Source organism: Aythya marila (assembly GCF_965140915.1).
Source record: "Aythya marila genome assembly, chromosome: 10".
Lineage (NCBI taxonomy): Eukaryota > Metazoa > Chordata > Aves > Anseriformes > Anatidae > Aythya > Aythya marila.
Genome location: NC_139051.1, coordinates 5,053,962 through 5,075,258, shown reverse-complemented (window position 1 = coordinate 5,075,258; position 21,297 = coordinate 5,053,962). Strand labels below are relative to the sequence as shown.

The 21,297-nt window shown below is 43.9% G+C and overlaps 1 protein-coding gene across 8 annotated transcripts in view; it reads left to right on the top strand.

The window, feature by feature from the left end:
* MITF (melanocyte inducing transcription factor) overlaps positions 1-21,297 on the top strand; it is a 96,297-nt gene that overhangs the window by 49,825 nt on the left and 25,175 nt on the right. For all 8 annotated transcript variants that reach the window (XM_082768025.1, XM_082768020.1, XM_082768019.1 and 5 more), the window contains exon 2: positions 5,018-5,264. In XM_082768025.1, coding sequence (XP_082624151.1) covers positions 5,018-5,264 — 247 coding nt within the window. The remainder of the gene's footprint in view (positions 1-5,017; positions 5,265-21,297) is intronic.

Here is a 21,297-nt window from a genome sequence, read left to right as displayed (position 1 = left end):
AACATTGATATGCCAGTTCAGTGCCAGCCAATTGGCTCGCTGAGCGGAGTGTCGCTGTAACCCACAATCAATTATTAAATTTTAGGAATGAAGTACAAAGTGCTGCTGGGAAAATGCTGGGGTAGTTTTCATGTCCCTCTCAATGGCTGAAGATAAGGGAGAAAACCTTTTTCTTTTTGTTGTCATCAGCTCCCTCTAATATTTATTTTTCTTTTGTCTTCTCTTTTGGTATCCTTCCTGTTTCTGTTGCTCATCCCTGTGGCAAACAGCAATGCAGACTGGCAGCTTAGATGCTGCTAACACTAATAGTGCTGGCAACAAAAAGTGTCTGGAGTTTTTACTGCTTGGTACAGAGACTGCAACTGGAATCTCTACAAATAAATTCAGTTTTGAGAGAAATGATAGCACTCATTGAGCAGGAGGAGTGTCAGGGGAGCTGTGCGGGTGTCTCATTTGCTATTGCCTTCTGTAGGTCAGGCCGGGTGTTTGAGTTGTTTGCAACCTTTCATCTACTTGCTTTCAAGATCAGGAGTGATGTTCTTATGCTAGTATCAGCTATTTCAGTGTGGATGCCTTGCTTATCTCCATAAATGATGATGAATGAAGTAAGGGTAAGGCATTAAATACAAGCATTTAAATCCCATTTCTTACCTCAGACCTCCAAGGTCTGGTGCAGCTCCATGGATTTCTGGAGGCACTACAGCTTCTGCTTCTCTTGGCTGATTTCTCTGCAGGCTAACCCCCTACTAAACAGTTGGCATGGACAGCGAACAATAACCTCCCTCTCGTGTGCCATTGCTCTGCATACAGCAGGGCAGGAGGGCTTGCCAAAGCAAGTGTTTTTTGAGAGCTTGTTTTTTTTTTTTTTTTTCTTTTTTTTTTTTTTTTTCATTCCACTTTCCAGTCTTGTGAAATCTGTGCTGCTACTGCACTCCCCTCTAGGCAAGACTACATGTGGAGTGGCTGGAGAACTTGTAAGTAAAAAGGACTGATGGCTAACTGAGAGGCGTTTTTTGGTGTATTTTACTTGATTCTTGTTCACCTGTGTCCAAGGAACCTGGGGCTGTGTGTGGGGTCTGAAGGGCAGAGGCAGGTCAAACTCTGCAGGCTGCTTTTATTTTATATCAGGCACAGTCTTATCGAATTCTGCCTTTGGGCATTTCAACCAAAACCAGGGGCTTCATATCTTACTGACAGGGACTCCCTCCCCTAAGCCTTTTGCTAAACCTTTTTTTAATGCTAAACTCAATCAAATTCTAGTTCAGACAAACCAAAATAAATGAAGAAGCCCTGAAAAGCCCCTTTGCTGGGTGAAGATTACAGGGTGTGGAAAAGATGTGTATTGTTTTAGCTACAACTTCCACGTGCAGCAGGCAAATGTGGGGCACAGGCTATTGTTGGGCTGTTCACAGAACCAGAAATGAGAAGTCATTACCAAAATGTCAGCTCTCCTGGACGTGTTTCTTGATGGCATCTTCAGAGTGTCTTCTGCTGAGCATCACCCTCTGACACGTAGGTCAGCTGCGCACACGCCTAGCTGAAACGTTTCAGGTGGGCATTGGTCAGATCCTGTCTGAAGCAAAGTATCCCGTGGCTGTTGCCAGAGAACAGAAGAGTGATGGGCGAGCAGGTGTTGGTTGGTTTGTTTTGTGTGTGGTTTTCAATGAAGAAGTGTTTGGAAGAGCTTTGGGTTCGAGTTGTGGGTCTGTGCTTTTCACTTGTAGTTTGTCTAAAAACATTATGTTGGAATTAAAAACAATAATTTGGAACTGTTTTTAACAAATACGTGGGTAATGAAAATCTGTGTAAACCAGGCAAGTAATGCACGTATACCGGAGAAGGTGTTGAATCAGTTTGTAAGAAACTGAAAACAAAATGGACTTAACTTTTGACTAGTTTGGCTTTTTGTCCAAGGAGACTGAAATCAAACCTTCAGTACCCATCTAGGCAGGCGGGATGATCCCAAACCGTGTGGGGTCTGTAATCGCTTGAGTTGAAAGCAACGAAATAAAACTTGGTTCTAATCCGACCAGTTGCTTTATGTTATGCAACAGCCGTCTGCATTACCGTGTGTGCATACGGTAACTAACGTTTCCCAGGCATCTGAACAAAGGATGTGTAATTTAAATGTATTTAATAGAATGCTATCGCTTAATGATTAATTGAATCGGCATATGACATTCATAGCTAATAACTCTCAGTCTGTATTACACTGTGCTTATTAGACTGCTAATGGATAACTGGTTTAATCATCCCTCAATTAAGGGGATGAGTCGGTTTCATTTATTGCAATTAACTGATATCCATAACCATGTTTGCAGGAAGTATCTCAGTCGCGTCGAGTATCAGTTGCATGTGTGGGTTCTGGGGCTGCCTGCGCAATGCCCGGCTGAGTCAGGCCTCGTCGGAGAGCTCAGCGGCCACGTGCCCGGGCTCCGCACCGCGCTGCGGTGTCTCACCTGCACCACGCTTAAAGCTCAGGCTGCTTCCAAAGTGCAACTCTGCCGTACACTATTGACTAAGCGTTTGATACAAGTTTGTAATTTTTTTGATGTAAAAGTGAGTTTCTGAAACAGTTTTTTCTATTTGCTTTCGGGTGAGCATGTGGTGGTGGAGCCCACAGCACCCTCTGCTCCGTCTCGGGGCGTTGCGCAGTGCGGTGTGTGGCTGGAGCAGGGCTCGGAGGCTGGCTGTTGCATGGGACAGCCTTAGAGAATGAAACACTAAGGGGAGCTTTCTGGTTTTCTGCTTCTACTTTTCATCTGTGCTGCTCTCGGCGAGTTACAGTGGATGGAAGAAGTGCTGCTTCAGCCCTGACGTGAGAGCTGCCCGGTCCCCAGGTGACGGCCACGGGACAGCTGAGAGTTGGAGCGGTTTTGTTCATCCAGTTCCACTCGTGGTGCTTGTGAAATGAGCCTCTTGGCAGGCAGGTACTGTGTAGCAGCCTCCAGGCTGTGTTTCTGGCAGATGCAGGTATTATTTAAACTCGAACACATTGCTGGCAGTAGCTGCAGTTTGACAGCACGTTGTTCCCAATGATTCCTTCATTCAGAACTTGGGTGCCTTCGCTGCTGAGAGCATCCTAAAAGGTCAGCGTAGCCCAGAAGACCAGGAAGAGTTTGATTCGATGCAATGCTGGAGGAACGTTGGCTCTCTTAGCATTTCTGGGCAGCATGAGCTGGGATGAGGAAAGGGCAAGAAAGCAAATCTGCAGGACTCCTTCCCGCTTTTCATTCAATTTTTTTTCCTGTTGGCTATGCAGGAGCACAGGAGGTGCTGTTCTCTCTATCGGGGGTACATGCTCAGTATTTTTTTTAGTGGTTGGGACTACATGACCAAGAGGGTTTGAAGACCTTTTTGGAGACCTGTAACTACCCTAGCCATGCAAATACACGTTTCCAAACTGGAGGGCGACTTTGTGAGTGGTTCAGCTGTGCCTTCAAACGCGGCTGCAGCCAGGAAACGGGCTGCTGGGCTGAGATGTGAGAATGCTCCGCTGCCGTTAATTGGGAGGGTGGTGTTTTTACAAGTATCACAGTCAATGACTTGTCTTGAGCAGCTAATTAGTGCGATTATTCCGCAGCTGCATTAGTTTCACCACAAAGGTTTTCTCTTGTTTTATCAAAAGGATCAGTGTCTCTGTGAATGTTTCAACCTGACAGGTCTTAAATAGCAAGGCTGTCTCCTCCCAGCGCTCCTTCCCTGCCCCCAGAAGGCGAGCTCTCTTGATCTCTTGTGCAAGTAAGCGTGGGCTCTTCTTTTTCATTTCCCCTATGAACACAACGTTGGTCCTAAACAAATCTCACAGGCTTCCAAGCGTGCCCAGGAGATGTGGCTTTCAATGCCCGCAGCCTCCAGGGGCTAGTGCTGGAGGGGCGCTGGCTCGCAAGCTGCCCAGCACCGCACTGAGATGCAGGGAGCAGAGGCAGGGGGCTCACAGGCAGCTCTCTCCTGGAGTGGGGCAGCTGCTGCCGGCTTCCCCAGGCATCCCGTGTTCTCCTCTAGCCTGGCGTGGCCTTTGCTTCTGCATGGCCCTGCCTGGGGTGTCCGTCGTTGGTTAGGATCAGAAACCAAGTGCCATCACTTACACCCGCTGTGGCATCTTCTCATGCGGATGCACGGAGTCCTGGGTTCCTAGCTGCTGCTAACTTCCTTCCCTCGAAGGCTGTGTAGCTTGGTATTTACCTCCCTGGATTGCTCCATCTTAAGGATGCTACACAAATGTCTTACAAATGGGGTTTTACTCCTGGGGGTGAATAAAATGATGGGGTCTTTCAGGAGGTGTCCCTGCGGTTTATGGCACGCTCCTGGGTTTTTCCTGTGTTACCTGCTGGGATGTTTGGTCTGTTGAGGGCTCTTAGCAGGTGAAGGTGCGTAGTGTGTTCACCTGGGCAGCACAATAGGCTTTGGTAAGGGTGACTGTGCTGCCTGTTCCTCCATCTCGCCCCACCCAGGAGATGCTGGTGTAGGCCTCAGGTGGGAGCTGCTGCTTTTGGGGTCTGGTTTCTAGCTATGAAGAATGTCACCATCAGCAAATCCAACCCCGAGGTAGTATTTTGCAGGAAATAACTGTACTTTATTGTATTGTGCTTTCATGGAAGAGGTAGAATTTCTTTCTCTCTTTATTTTGAGGTAGGTGATTAGACCTGGCATATTACCTATACCTATCATTAGGCATGATTCATCCTTTCCATACTTATAAAAAAAAAAAAAAAAAAGGGATATGAGTGCCTGCTGCTACCTATAAAGGCATTTGTTTTTCTCGTGGATGGTGGCTGTATAAGTAGTAAATCACTTTTTACAGCTGGGTATCGGCATTTGGAAATGTTCAGTCCCCACGAAGTTAAGGCAGCCTAACGCGCTGCTAAGTCCCTGCGGTGGGTCGGCTCCGAGCTCCCCATTGTGTGGTGCCGCGGAGCCCTGCGGATTCTGCTCCCTGCCCCAGAACCGTTCTGCAAACCCTGAGCGATGAAGGCGCTGGTAGAAGCTGAGCTGTCTCTCTCTGCTCTTCCCACAGCAATTCCGAGCATCCTGGCGCTTCCAAGCCTCCCTTAAGCTCCTCCAGCATGACCTCACGAATCCTGCTACGGCAGCAGCTCATGCGTGAGCAGATGCAGGAGCAGGAGCGTCGGGAGCAGCAGCAGAAGCAGCAAGCAGCCCAGTTCATGCAGCAGAGAGTTCCCGTCAGCCAGACACCTGCCATCAACGTCAGCGTCCCCGCCAGCCTGCCCCCCGCCACGCAGGTACCCATGGAGGTCCTCAAGGTAGGTCGGCGGCTCCGCTGCTCCGTGTCGTAGCTCTCATTGAAATAGACTTCATGTGCCCTAGGGATGGGGTGACAGGTACTTTTGGGAATGAAGTCTCGCAAAGAAGCTGCGCTGTGGCTTGATTCGCAGCTTATTCTGGTGTCCTTGTACCAGAGAGTAGAAATCCTTCTTAGTTTGTGATTTTTTTTTCTTTATACTTTGAGATCTCGAGGGAAGTTTTGTTATAAAACCACCATTTCTCTAGTTTTCCCATTGGAAATCATTGTCCGGTCTTTCTGGCACTTAGAGTTTGTCCGAAGAAAAAATGATTAATACATATTTAAATCAATAAAATATGCATTTTTTAAAATGAAATAAAAAATTTGAGTCAAAACTCATTACAAAAGAGCTCCTCAGAAAGCCTTAATCTGAAATATGGGTGAGTTTCCAGGCTCTTGCAACAAGCCTTTGTAATCCTTTTTTGCTTAAATGACTTGTTTGCTATTAGTAGCTCTGGATTCCTTGTCTTACTGGAAACTGTAGGAGCTTGTTAGTATCTCTCTGTCAAAGGGGATGTAGCTTGCTAATTACTCAGGGAAAAACTTCTTCAACTAGAAGAAAAAAGAATTTCATGCACAGGGTAAGTCCACATAAAGTAACGTGAAAATGTGTTAGCAAAATAATGGGAAAAGTGATGTAAAAATAGACATATTTCGTTAGAGTAAAGTTTTTGTAAGTTTTGAGAAGTGATTTATTTGCTCTCCATTAGTGCTAGATCTTTTTATTGCAGTTGGATATTTGGCAATTGCTTTCTGTTAGTAAGTGTATTCTTGCCAGAGAAGTTAACTGAACTTGCTTACAATGCATTCTTGTACTTTGCCCATCACTGCTTCATATCGATGAGAAGTATTCCAAGATTTAGCCTTTAAATAGGCTTGCAGATGCAGTATTTCAAGACAGTTTCAGCATGACTGTTTTATGGGGGAAATGTAGGGTCCTTCTATTTATTGAACCTGCATTATGGTATTGTGTGAACAGTGCCAAAATTAATACTCGATGGGGATACTAGAATATACTCAAGTGTGGTCTACAGTGTAGGAGCAGAAATTGACTGGGAAAAGCAATTTTATCCTAATGCTTGTCCATCCTGAATTTGTTAGATGTATTTCCAAATTATGACACTGTAGTTACAATTTGGATCTAGCAGATGTGTAGAAGACAGAAAGTAGTTTTCTGTTTGTAGTGCACTTGGTTAACCAAGCATGTGTTAGATTTTTCTATCCTTTCATCCTAATACTTTCTGACATAAACTGTAGTGTTGTTTTTTTTTTATATCTGTTCGTAAACTTACAGGAAAGCTTTTATTTTCTGATGATACCATACTATCAAGGAGGATGTGTGATCTCTTGAAGCATTAGCAGTTTTCTGTAGTGTCCTTTTTACAAGTACCTCCATACGTGAGAGAGAAGGGAAAGCAGCCCTTTATTTCTAGGAGACAGGTTACAGAAGATGCTGTGTTGAAAGGTGATGCTCTGTTATTACAAGTGCAGTGCCTAGGAACTGGCTTCTCACAGGAATTCCTGCAGATCCGTAACTTGCGGGAGCATTGCTAGCAACTTCACGTGAAGGACTCAAACGGGAATTTTTGTCCTTTGGGACCACAGAGGAAGCATCTGTCCCCAGAACTGGGCAGAATGTTTGACCCCACAGAGCAAAAAACTGTGTGAGTGCATCCTTACCTGGCTTGTAAATGAAAATTAATAGCTGGCAGCAAGGGCTTTTTGGCAACGGAGTCGTGTGTTGTAGGTAATGGCTGCGGAAACACGCAAAACGGCGTCTGACTCCTCGTTATCTGCCTTTACATAAGTAACAGCCAAAACTAGCAAAACCCAGTCCTCTTGGTCTCTTGCTCGGCTTGAGAGAAGAGAGACTGGTTTGCTCCCTTTTGCGGCTTATGTTTTTAGTGGAAGCAGCTAAAGATTCGTGCTTTTATCCATAGTGATACCAGACTGGACCAACTCTGTACAAAAAAAGTGCTAAATACCAGGCTCGAAGTTATGTGGTTTTTTAACATTAAAATATTTACTATTGATGTTTCAGTGTGAATAGGATTTTACTGGAAAGTCCATATGGCTTATTATTATTATGAAACAGGTTGCTTGGCTCAAAAGATGTGTTTAACAGTAAATTGGGATCTTCCTGGTGCCGATATGCTGACAGCCAGCTCTGCCAGCAGTAACCTGCTTCTAGTGACATCATTTCCCCGGAGCTGCTTTTTACACTTCAGTTGGTTTTAGCTATAGACAAATTATCCATACGAGATGTACAGAAGTTTTAATTAGGTGAATAGGGAACTACACGTGGTAACTTTATTACCCAGATGGTCTGGATTTAGTGACCTTAAAGAATGAGGTGGACAAAAAGGGGATTTTTACACTTTGAGAAATGTTAATCTGCAAGGCAATTTTCTTTAAAAAAGCTTTTTGAATGTTACTACACAAATAAGACCAAAAGTGGCAGCTGCTTTGTTGTTAGTTTTGATGATTTTTATAGAATTTAAAATCACATTTTAAAAAAAAAAGAGAGGAAAGAAAAAGCAACCTGTTGATTTGGTTCACTCTTTGGATTATGTAATTAACTGTGTGGCTTGCTGTGTCCCGTATCTCACGATATTAGGGGAATAGTAGTTGAGTGTCTGAGGATAGTAGTTTGGAATGACTAGCTTAGAAAGCAGCTGAAACTGTTGATGAGTTTGCATTTTGTATTTGTGTTCAAGATGTTTAAAATGTCATTTAGAAACAGTACAGAAAGAGTAATACATATTAATCCATGTCACATTGCATAGGAATTTCCAAGTTACATAACGTGGCCATTACATTCAAGGGTATATGAATAAATAGGATTTTATTTTCTTGAGTAATGACTTCTTATTGCATCATTTCTATGGCAAGTAATGTAGCTTGACAAGGTAGGAAATGACCTGTTGGAATTAAAATGTAGTGTTGCTTAGTGAAGCCTAATTTTGTGATGGACTAGGAATGGGGCTGATGCATATCAAGCAGTATCTCTCCTCATCTAATAGCAGGAGGGTTTATTAGGGGTTTCAGTTGTCATTCTGCTCCACTGATGTTAGTTTCGCAGACATAAGGGCTAGTTTGTCTTTAAGCATCTTCTCACCCATCTCCTGCTGCTGGTTAGGGTTAGTGTTACGTGGGGGTGTCACAGGAGGTTCTTTGCTTCTGCTCTGCTTCAACTTCTTGCTCTGCCTCAGAAATAGTAGAAAGTAACTTTAAAATGTGTTGATGTTTGATCAGGAGCCCAATGTACACAGTCAGTCCATACTTTCTATTTAATAAATGAACTTCTTTTGTAAAGAATTCTTCTTAAAATATCTTCAGTGGTTTTCTTTATAAAATAGTTTCTTCCATACAGGTGTATGATAATTTTGTGTCCTTGATAGCAAGAAGTTGTTGCTGTTGTTTATCCTCCTGTCCGGTAGGATTCCTTTCCTGCTGGAGCAGAGGCACCTCTGCAGCTCTCAGTGCTGGCTGTGGCAGGGCTGGCCTCTGGGAGCAGATCCCCACATTTCTGTAAGTGGGGTCAGCCCAGTGCTGGAGGAGGTTGGGCATCAGGCCTCTGCCCCTCACCTGTGAGGAGTGATGAGAGGCTAGTCCTGCTCCCAGGTCATTCATCTGCAGAACAGTGCTGCTGTTAATCCTTGCAGAGCTCAGTTTGTTTCAGGTGGTGAAATCCTTGGCTATCAGAAATCAAGAGAATCCACCCTAGGTTTGGAGGGAGGCCAGTCTGTTAAAAAGTTTTCCCACAGCTGTTTCAAAGTTCATCTGTTAATGTCTTCTTGATATCACAGAATCATTTTTACACCTGTAGTCCTACTGTGTCTGCTGACCCTGATGTCTGTGAGCATCCTCAGCCTGCAGAACTGCAGAGTAATTCCTTTGAAAGCATCACCAGGACAGGCAGGATTGAAAACACCAGTGGGCAGCAGACATCCATCCCAGGTTCTCTTCTGCCTGGGGCCCTGAACAAGCTGAAATATCTGCTTTTCAAAGTCCAGAACCAACTAGTGTTCACTGCATTTCCATTCGTGCTTTATTCTTCTTTGCCCATCCTATGGCAGCGTTGCAGGCTGATCGCCACTGATCCCAGAGTGGGTCCATTACACCCATCTTGCTGCCACCCCGGCACTGCTGTAGCTCACACTTATCTTTCTCCTTCCAGCAGCTTTTCCTGAGTCAACAGAAGCGCAGCCAGGCTGTCTGGGACAATGCAGGAGGCCCGGCTGGCCTCTTGCTTTAACCTTCGTGTCATTGTTCATTCAGGTTTTAAATGTGCCCCCACGATAAGCTCTTTGCATCAGATACCCTGTATTTCTTTGGTTTTGAAATGCCAAGCATGCCTCTGAGTGATGTTAATGACTATGGACAAGTATCAAAAAATGCCTCCTCCCAGACCTTTTCCAGTGTGTTCTGTTACAAAGAGCGACCTGTGGTGTTAATGTAGTCCTTCTGCTCACCAGGGAAGGCTGTGCAGTTAGAAATAGTATTCCTGGTGTAATAATTACCACGAGACTTCATTGTATGGGAGATCAATCTATCTGTCCTACAGTTCTGTAGAACAGGAACAACGGGATGTCGAGATAAACGTGTGGTAGCATCTGTTACAGTAAATGTGTGTTTGTGGAAATGCTTATCTGATCAAAAGTTAATTTAATCGAACCTGACAATAGCAGCTAGCGGTGTGTGCCAGTCTGTTAAGCCAGCCTGGCATGTATTTGCAGTTGTAACTCAGAGAAGTGATTTGCCAGACCAGGTCTTGCTGAACTGCAGATACAACACAGAGTCGGTGAGTGTAACTTCAGCCCACAGCAAATTCTTCAGAAGGAGAAACTTGCTTTTAACCACAGAACCTCTAAAGCCTGTCCTAAGCCTTCACGTAAGTAAGATATCTCTTGGGCCTTCATTCTTTTGCTTGCTTAGTGGGTTGTAAGCTCCTCCAGAATGAGAACTGGTGCTGATGTCTGTGGTGAGTGCTAGAGGTAAAATGTAAACTCTTGCTCAACGCAGAGGTTATTGGACGTTAAACATGCATGGAATTCGAGGGGGCAATGTACTTCTGTGCACAAGTGTCTGACTGCTTGACTGCTAGTGCAAAGCCTGCTTTCACCCTTCATCCCCCGTCTCCTTTTCCTATGGGTGTCAGTGTGTGCGTTGCCTAGGTTGTATCAAATCCTGTTTCAGCCCAAGTCAGCTTAAAATAAAACCACCTTACCACCCTGCACTGGTTGAGCCAAGAACACAGAAAGGGGCAGTGCTGGTCCCTGGGGTTGTGCTGGTTGCCTCTGCAGCAGGGCCCGGAGCCCCCCCACGGTGCTGAAGGCCGGGGGGAGTCATGTGGAGGTCTGGGGAGGCCTCTGTCGACAGCTTTGACAGACGTTGAATGTTGAAATGTGAAAACTCAGATCTGCTTAAAGTAATCTTTAGGCATTATGTACACTCGCAAATATTTCAGTTCTTCAGCTAGTTTGGCAGCATTATTCTGCGAGACGCTGAACCTGTGCAGTGACTGAATTCGAAGTGACAAGCTAGAGACATTCCTGCCATTCAGGAGAGGCTTAAGGAATTTCTTATTGGCTAAATTACAAATATGCAGCATTTTGCCCAGCACTGCATGGCAATTTCAACCTGCCTGACCGTGACAAGATTAGCGCTTTTCCTCCCCCTCCCCAGCAGTTATATTAAGGGGGGGAAAAAAAAAAATAAATTAGATTAAGAAGTACCAGGCAGAGATGCAAAAGCTTGAAAGAGTAAAAACCAGCCTTACCTTGAATGATTCTGTCTGTCATTGGATTGGTGCCTTAATTAGCCCCGTGTCCTTTAACCTCTTGAGAAATAAGTAAGGGATAAATTTGGGGATAAAGACAAAGACGCCCAGAGATTTACCACACACCGCTAGGTAATTCATCAAGGAATGCTGGTAATTAGCCCTGCCTCTTTCCTTTCTGGCTCATTTAATAAAACTGGTTGATTTAAAATAATGCCTGCTGGTTCATTATCAACTACTTTAAGAGCCAAGTTATGAACTTGAAACAAAAACCAGTATTGTGTTGTCTGTGAAGGACCTGGCGAGTCTTTTACTTTAAAAAAAAAAAAAAAAAAAAAAAAAAGTTACTCAGTCCCCCCACTATATAATTAAATATTATTTTGTGCTTGGATTACCATTTGGCTTTTGGGGTGTATTTATTTTCTAGTGTATGCTGCTGAAAAGCAGAGAGGAGAAAAAAATTCCGAGATCTTGAAGAGGAACGTGTCAGGTTGTGTTAAGACAGCGTGGCCTGATGGAATTCAGCTGAACACTGCGCTCACAATAGTAGTGGGCTGGTTGAGGAAGTGGTAGCTGTTTTAACTCTTTATCCCTCACAGATAGGTGCCAGCCCCATGCCTTGTTCTTTGACCAAAAGGATCCATTTTAGTAATGCAGCTCTGTACTGCTTGCAGTGAAAATTGTCCCTGAGCTGAGGCTGGAACACATTTGGTTTTTGTTTCCGTAGGAAGACATTCATGCAGCATTCTTCAGGTAAAATATTATGGAAAAATATTTTTCCCTTTCTTTACACATAGGAGAGGCATTCCTCAGAACTGAAATGAGAGGGTCAGGCTAGAATTGGATCACCAGGCTGCTGCCTTTGCACTTCTCTGGAAGAACAGTTCTGCGCGGCAGCATCCACTTAGGATTTCATACACCATCAGTTGCTAGCCAGTGGATCTGGTTAGTTCTGTCTGTCTGACTTACAGTAATAATAATTTAATTCTCTAAATCTTCCTTTAATAATTAATGACAGGCTCAGATTGCAACACTCCTGAAACTTGTGGGCTAGAGGAAAAGCAGACTGTGCTAGCGTTCTGCTTAGATCTTGAATCTGGGGCGTGCCTGATCTTGAATCCTTCAGAAGGCTTTCTGAACCTCTTGTAATTCATCAGTACCTTCAGGGGCAGACTTGGTTTAGTGCAAATAAGGAAAAACATCCTCCTGGCTTGTCACGCATGCATCCCTTTTGCATCCCAATGGCTGGTTCTTGTTCCTCATGTTCTATTAAGTTTTGTTGTGACCCAGCAAAACAGGGCCTGATTTTAGATGCTTGGCAGATCGGGAAATGAAATAATCCATCTGGTGGTCTTTGTGGAATCATTATCCTGCCAATCTTAAATTCACAGCAACTCTGCTACCAACTACAAAAATACCTTGCTGCCTCCAAACATTTCCATGGAGAGTGCTGGTGGGATATTGGGGTAACAGCTCGGTCCTGCAGGCTGTTGCTGGCACTTCCATTGGATTCCAGTTTCACACTTACCCTATTTGTAATTCTGAGACTTGGTGATATATTTTTGTAGTTGAATTAGAATTATGTACAAATTTTCAAGCTTGTAAAGATACGGAGCACAAAATAGAGAAACTTTAAAAACATAATAGATCAAAAAGAGCTATTTAATTCCCAGTGTTTTTGCAAAGTTAGAATGTCCCGGCCAAATGAATATGTGTGTCCCACATCCTGCTCGTATCCTTTCAGCATACTGGAACAACACTTCAGTTATGGATCTCTGTGATTTAGTGTCCTTGACTTGCTGATTATCAGTAGGCTGTGATGTCTCAGGTAGTTCTTTGAAAACCCTTGGATAACTTATCCCATTTAAACAATTTCTTTTTATTTTTGAACATGACCAGAAGCAGCATGCCTTTCAACATGATATTACAGTAGTTAAGCTAGCAGATGAAATACTGTAAGCACTGGAGAACTAATTCAGGGCTGTCATTCCTTGCATTGCACTATCATAATCTCTCAGCAGATGGCATTACGGTTTCCAAGAGTGTCTGTTTCTTGGGAAAGCTCTCAGTTGCTGCTGAAGCTGCCTTTCCAGACCGTTCCCTTCTCCGTTGGCTAACAGTCAAGTGATAGAAACTGATTTTCACACATGATTCTAATTGTCTTGTTTATATTGTATTTGGTTTCCACCATCTCATGTCCCAGAGGTGTCTTTAAGCCGTTAACCGGTTGTGCGCCCTACACAACGGTTCCTACATGTGGAAACAAATTGCTGCTAGAAAGTCCGTGGAAGGCAGGCTCTCTCTTGAAAGTAAACCTGCTACTGGCAGCGAGTGGAAGTAGTAAACTTGTTCAGCAAGTGCAGCTGGAATGCTTTAAATAAATAAAATCAAAATTGGAATCTGCAATGTATCCAAAAACAAACACACTGAAACGAGCAGAAATGCTTCTTGTGTTTAAAAAACACAAACAAAAAAGCCGTGTTTTAAAGAGTATTTTTTTTCTGTCCCAGGGCAATGTATTCGTATCTATCTCTCTCTTCCTTCTGAACACGGGGAGAGGCAGATCTGCTCCCCAAAAAGCATCATAGGCTATTGGGAAGGAGCTGTGTGGCCTTGCTAGGAGGGCTTGGGGTCTCAGATGGTGCTGGGCACCCAAGCATCTTTAAAGGACTTGGAGTCATTGCTGCAAGCTCTAGAAAATCCTCACCGTGATTTTGAGAGTGTTTTTTTTTCCTCCCTATCGAACACTGACATTTTTTGTTTCCTAGTTAAAGGCCTTGAAGTTGACTGCTGTGCTCAGTGCACTTGTGGTGGAAAAAGCAGAAATTATTCTGACTCCGAATCAGAAGTGAGCTAGGAATTTGTTAGGAAGCTTGTGCATCACAGCGGATAAATCAAAGGTTCTGTTTCAGGCTTTCTTCCGAAAAGTCACCTGGAAATTCCTAGCTGAAACCATCAAAACTTTACAGACTTCATGGCTGATTTTTAGAGGAAGAGATGAGCAGGTAGCAAGTGGAAAGCCTCTTTTCAAAGCCAGTGGGGCAGAGCTTCTCTTACTGCTGCTGCAGCCCCGTGCAATCTGGGGCTGTGTTGCTGAAGCCGTGGTGCTCTGCTGTCCTTTCAGAAAGGGCTTTGAAGTTCGTTCTTGTCTTGTTAAACAGCAATTCTTAGAAGTGAGACTTAAGTTTAAAAAACACGCCAGTCATCTCTAGCGTAACTCAATAATTGAAAGTCTTTATTTACATAATCTAGTACTATTTCTAGAACTAACCTAGTACTACTGACTGTTTTATGGAAATTATGTCTCTTGAAATCTATTTGATAGCCATGCTGACATGACACAAATCTGTATAAAATCTACTTTTAAGGGCTTTGGAAGTACTTGTAGGCTTGTTTAAAGTGACCTCTGTGAAGCTTAATCCCCTCTCCCCACCCTGCCAAAATGGATTTTCATTTCTGAATAGTACTTTAAGGAAAAAAAAAAAATCGGACTTAAATTTGAAATAATATCGGGTCCTGCATATTTGGCACAGCCTAACAAAATTGTGTTCCCTGACTGCCTCTTGAAACTACAGTCTTAAATACCACGATAGGCTGGGTCTCAAAGAAACAGTTTGTTCAAGGAAGAAGTAAAGTGACCTTGAATGAGTCAGCAGTTGTGTGCAGCAGTCGTAAGCTCTCCGTCCTTTCTGCTTTCTAAAAGGAAATGAGTCTTGGACCACAGGCACCATTCATTGTTCAGCAGTTAATGGGCTCCTTTCACATGAAAGTTCATATATTCCTTAAGGGTGCAGCCCTGTAAGGTTTGTTGTGTAAAAGGAAAAATAGTATTTAATCATGCTACTGTGGCTTTTCAAAAGAATTTATGCTTTTCTAATGTATATTGGCTTTTTGAGGGAAGAAAAGTGGTGCCTTCTGCTCTGGAGTGCTTCTTATTAAATTAAGTGGGTGCTCTGTGCGAAGCGATGCTTCCCATGTGCATTGCTGCTCAGAGCTGCCTTACACCGCACTCTGCAGCATTTAATGTAAGGAACGAGGGGACAGCTTCCAGCCAAGGCTTCTCCCTGAGTTAGGCTGCTCCCTTTATCCTTAGAAAGTCTTTCTGAGTTTCCACCTTCTCCAGGAATTGGTATTAATTCCACTTATCCGCTTCGGTTGAGGCCGCCAGGACCAGCTCGCGGGGCTGTGGTGATGGTGCCGGTCCCGGTGGCTCCGCGTGGTGTGAGTGCACGGTGTCGAGATGCTCCACCTGGGATGCAGTGAGGAGTGTGACTGCCACGGCACCCAGGGAACAGCAGCAGAGAACTGTTAGGGCACCGCAGCTCATCTAGTGCCACGTTTATTTCTCTAGTGCTGCAATTCCCGATAACGCGCCTCAATTAACTATTGCTTCCAGCTGTACATAAGCAGTAGGCCACCAGGTGGGGTAAGGCAGAAGCAAAACAGGCTGTTATTCAACCTATTCCTTATTTACACCCGTTTTTGGAGGGTTCAGTTCTGTGTTACATGGACTGTTTGCAGTAGAGGTGGCTGAGAGTGTTCCTTGCAGCCCTGGTGGCCAGCAGTGTGGAGCAGCAACGTGCTTTGGAAGTCAATTCCCCGTTGTCCCCACTTACTACAAGTGAGTTTATTTTCGCAGAGTGCTGTTGATGAGTACTAATTACATTCGTGTCAGAGGAAATTAAACGAGAAGCTGCTCTGCAGCCACCATGGAGCTGGCAGCGGTGGCCTGGAGTGTACGTGGTGTCCGCAGCCAGTCCCTGGTGGCGCCCCGTGTCCTGCAGCACACTGCTGGTGGGCACACACCGAGCCAGGGAGCCTCGATGCTGGCTGTCACTAGGTCTGCTGCCTCCAGCTCCCTTGCTTTATTTCCTCCATTCAAACTTCCCTTTAAAATCCAACGCAGTTCAGTGTGTGCCTGTTTGCATTTTCAAAGCATTAAGATCTCAAGCTGTTCATTCCATCCTGTAAAATAATGATTTGCTAAAATGGGATTATGCTTGAGGTATAAAAAGGGGTAAGGAAGGCGGGGAGATTGAGTTAGGATCTAGTTATTCCACATCTAATCTCTACCTCCATCTAATTGTCCAGACTCAGCTTGCCTGGAGCTGGGTTATGCTTCCATACTCTCTTAGGAAGCTGAAACTTTGTGTACGCTATCAATCAGTGGTGACAGGTATGTCGTGATACACATGCAGCATTGCCTGCTTTCCAGCAGCAAGAGGCTTTGTGTGTATTTTCCCCATAAATAAGGCTGTGCTGGAAAGTGCTGTGCCTGTTTCCCCTTGGGAACCTAGTTCTGTTCTTGTAGCAGCAATTGAAGGGTTACACCAGTGTGGTTTAAAATAGGATTCTTCTGAGACCAGGCCTGGAGGCCCTAAATGTCTCTCGCAAGAGACGTTTTGATCTTCTGACAAAACCAATACTTCTGAATTTCTTGGCAATACTGATCTGCAGCTAACCTTTGGAGAATGGGGATGATAACACACACCCGGCTTTGTGTCTCGTGAAGTGCCTCTCCTGGTGAGCTGTTGACTTGTGCTTTTTTGAAGTTCAGATGAAACCCTTGAAAAGAGCTTTCTGTAAAATGTTTCAGAAGGTGGAATTAGTGTGCTGCCACACCACAAAATGTGATTCAAGGTCCCGTCGGGAGAGTCCTAACCCTGCTGTGTCAGTAGGACTGCACCCAGCAGAGCATCGAGAGCTCGCAGGCCCTTGCTCTTGTACAGAGTCAGTGCTGAAAAGGCTGCTGCGACCAGGGCATGGGTTTGTGCTGGAAAAGAGAAGATTAGGTCAGCTTTTCATATAGCATATTTTTCACAGCCTCTCTTTTAAGTATTCCTGATTTAAAAATAATAATAATAAAATAAAAAAAATTGCTTGCAACATCTGTTGGAAGTAATGATCCTGACCGCATTTTTTGGTTGCGGCTGGCTGAGCAGAGCCAACCACAGCTGACTGAATTTGTGTCGAAAGCTTGCCCCAGTTCAGGTGATGGTGCTGCAAATGCTCCATCCTCTGGCCTGTCAAGGGTCATTTAGGTGGACAGGTGCTTCTCGTTTCAGTGTAACTGATTATTTGCCTGCCGTATGTGAAATAACATGAGGAGAAGGGTTTTCAACAGCTCATCTCTGCGAGACACGGAGGGGCAGGTGTACCGAAGGTTACAGCACTGGCCGAGCGGCTGGATGTTGTTTTTGTCGGTATAAAATAGATCGTGATGCTGTATCTTGGTGTATGTAGGGCTTGAGATCTTTAAAGGGCTGAAACGTTGCCATCCTTCTTTAACAGATGAGCCTACGATAAGCTTGTGTGCGCTTTTGCCTTTTTTTTTTTTTTCCTCCTGGGAGCCAGAGGATAGCCACCATCTGGCTGTTACGGGAATAAGATCATGGGGTGTAAAGGTGAGGTCACACAACATTATGGCTCTTTGCCTTAAATACATCTTGGTGTTACAAAAGTGTTAGGGCAGCATTCCTGTAGCCAAGAAACAACTAAAACACTAAATTTCCTTGTGGTTTAAGATGAGTGCAATAAACATACTTAATTTCTTACTGCTGCTACCTTTAATCTCTTGTGGCTACTGTGATGTCTGCTCTAACACCTTCTTTGTGAGTGAGATGTCAGGAAATAAAATATGTAATGTTGCTTAATGGAAGTGTCAGGGACATAAGCACTCTGCTTGCTAGGAAAAACCATCACCTGTCAGCAGTAATGCTGACAGCACAGTTCTCAGTTTTGATGCTCTGTGGCATCAATTCGGCTGGCTGGGTTAATTCTCCTCCAGGGCAGAGGCTTGCCTCTGTGTAAGGGCTGTACGCACCTTTGTGGCTTGCCAAAGTACCAAAAACAAAATCCCAATTCTGGTATTTAGCAGAATGCTTCAGATCGTAGCCGGTTGAGTTTGCATGAAGGTGACTTGGGTTGTCTTACATTAGCGAGCACGATGATCGAACGCTGCGAGGTACTGAAACTGCCTTACTACAACTCAGTAGGTTTTAATACAGTCATAAATAACATCACAGCTCGTTGAACAGAAGGATAAAAATCAAGCAGTTCGGTGGTAAGCCAGCTTGCATTTCCTTCACTTAAAAGAACTCAGCAGTGTAGTATTATTTTAGGCTGTTTCTAATGATCATATTAGCAGTGTGGATAAAACGGGTGCATCTGGACTGCTTTGTTCTGCTTCTCCAGACCTTCCCTATTGGGGCTGACATGAGACACCATGGGCTGTAGGCAAAATATTATAGAGCCCAGCAAAGCGTCTCTAATTTTTTTTTTTTAACTGTGACATTTAGAAGCTCAGGGCATTTTAATGGATAAAACTGTTTTGAATTAACAAAATCTTCATTCTGTTGCTAATTTTTTCTCATGGCGCTACGTGTCCGTCATAAAGCAGATAGCCTCCAAACAGGCACGTACTTAAACAAGCGTCCTTTGTGCTGTAGCTAGTGTAGTGCTAAGTGACTCATTAAAATAAATGGTCCTTTCAAAATTATGACTTTTATTTTTGGGCATTCCTTTAAAAGTTATGGTAGAAAGGTCTTCCAGTTAGTGGTACAGGCCAAACACAGCATGCACTGTGGTGTTCGTTGGGTTTGGCGTTCGTGTTTTCTCTTTTCAGACTTCACTTATGAGCAGAGGCATGTCTTGGTATGTGCTTTGTCAGGGACCGAGGGAGCATGCTGCCAGTCTCACAGTCCCCATGGATTATGTGAACAAAGAGTGTAGCAGTATTTCACCTGCATCATTTTTAAAATATGTATGCAACAAGTGTGGATGTCCTGTTGGTGCGCAGTGTGCCTCTCCAAAGTAGGTTTTTTCCTCTTGAATATAATAATCTAGGAGTTGTATTTGCACTTACAAATAAATTATGTTCAAAAAAGGGAAGGACACAAGTATGGTTCTGTTTGTGGCTTTTGGCTGTTCAATATATTTTGATCTAGTGCCATCTTTAAATCTCTTCCTATCTTGCATTCCCTGGCTGAATGTTGAAATTTTGTAAGTAAATACTTGGATGGCCCAGGGGCACTATTCTGAATACCACTTCTTTCTTACAAGCTAGAGCTGAGAATTTGAAAGATCTGAAATCAGCCTTAGTCCTTGCTTGGCCCCCAAGTGCTGAAGATAGTGTTCCTCTACACCAGCAGTTATCTGGGCTCAAACTTCATCTCATGTGCTATAAAATCGAGCAAGCTTTCACAAACCTTGTAGTGACAACACCGGTGTTGAGGGTAGGGAGTTTGAAACATTATGAAAATGTTTGTTTGGTTTGGTTTGTTTGCTTTCATCTACGGTTTGAGCAAAATGGCCGGTTTTAGCTTAAATTCCACCTGTGAAAAGTCAGTGTTGCATGATACATGTGAAGACAAGCCCATGCAGGGACAAAGCAGATTTACTGGATTAAAATCTGTCATGTTTGGCAACTGACTGACAGTGAGTGACCCTAGCAAACCAGGGCCTGGAGAACGGTGCCTCTCCTCACCTGTGGAAACTGCCTCAGAGCCCTGCGGGACTTGAGGACATACACGTTCCTCCTTTTGCACAGCTAAGTACATGCTCTCCCAGCTGTGGGCTCTAGAAAGCCATCCCAAATCTCTAAACCCTTTGTACATGTGAAAGTTGATGTGCTTTAAGTCGTAAGCTGACCTGTGAAGGCCCTCCTGAGAATGTGTGTTGCTGTTCTGCGTTTCTTTCTTGCCATCAGAAATACTGTAGAATGAAGGCGTTCGAAGCCACCAGGTTTTACAGCAGAGGTGCAGCGAACCAGGGACCTGGAAGGGAAATTTTCTGTTGTGCAGGTCTAGCAGGGGTTACTGAGGGCTGGAAGGGTGGTGGAATTGGTAACTCCTGTGAAATGTAACTGATAGGCTTGCTCAGGCTCTAAATATGTGACTGCAGGTCAAAGCTGGCACTAGCTAATGCCGTGCTTGGCAGCCTTGGGAGGAAGATAAGGTTGGACAAATACTTTTACCAATCTGAAGTGACTCTTTCAAGTCAATAGCGAAGTGTGTTAGAGTGGTCTGGATAAATCTTAAGTTGGTGCTGCTATAGGAAGCATGGATGATAGCGCTTTGGCTATGAAAGGCTTTCCAAGGAGAAGCTGGGAACAGAGGTGGTTTCAGACCATCAGTACAGGCCTTGGGGCAACTGAGATGTCTGATCCTGCAATTCTGCTTCCTCTGGAGCTGACGTGTCTCTGCCAGGTCTTACGAGAGATCTTATGGAGCAGCTTTATGTCTGTCATTGACAGTTCCTGTATGGGAGAGTCTTCTCTGTCATGCCCTAATGTGAGCAGTCTCAAGGCCTCTAGTGCAGATGAGAAAGGAGGATGTATATTTGAGGTGCTTGAATCAAGTTTTCTACCTTGGCAGTAATTCAAGCTTGCTGGTCAGATGCAGTTTTGTGGCCAGTACTGTTGTCTGCCAGTCATAAAATATTTATGACTGGTATAGGTGAAATCGTAGCAAAGATTTGTGTCTGGCATTTCATGGAGTTAATTACTTGTCTGGCCTGAAATGTTGAAAAGGTTTCTGGTACCTACCCAGTAACTATAAAAAAAAATGAGAAATTATGGCATGTATGTCAAAGTAATCAGCTGAAATGTTCATTTCCTAACAGAAAACCGTAGCAGTTCAAAGGATGAGATTCTGTCTGAAAACCACACTTACAGAATGGTAGCCAGTATGCCACTAACCTGTAAATTACACCAATTCCTGTCATCTTAAGCAAATTGGTTAACCTCTCCTTAATTTCTTTAGATACTCTGATCATGTGCTCTTGTAGCTAAAGCACAATTTTTAAATACCAATCACAAAAACTTTGTTCTTTTTTTTGTCCGCTTCCGTGACTTTCCCTTGAAGGAAAATGTCACGTTACACAGAGGAGTTTTTGGTGATGGGCAAAACAATTCTCAGTTGTGTAAACGATGTTCTTTCTGTACAATGCGCCTTTTCATTTTCATAACTGTGTTTGAAGATGACTGTTGGAACCATTTAGACTGCAATCATACTGCTGACTCTTAAATGGCGTTCTTGTACCTGCCTTGATTTTCATGTTCAGAGGGTGTTTTGGATGAAGTAAGTAACCAGAGAGTTTTATTAAGTGTTAACAGATGTAATTTCCTTGCTTTGGCTATGTCCTAAGATAAAATACTGAAATAAATTCTTCTTTGCACATCATTCCCCAGTCAGTAAAAGTAACTTTTCAG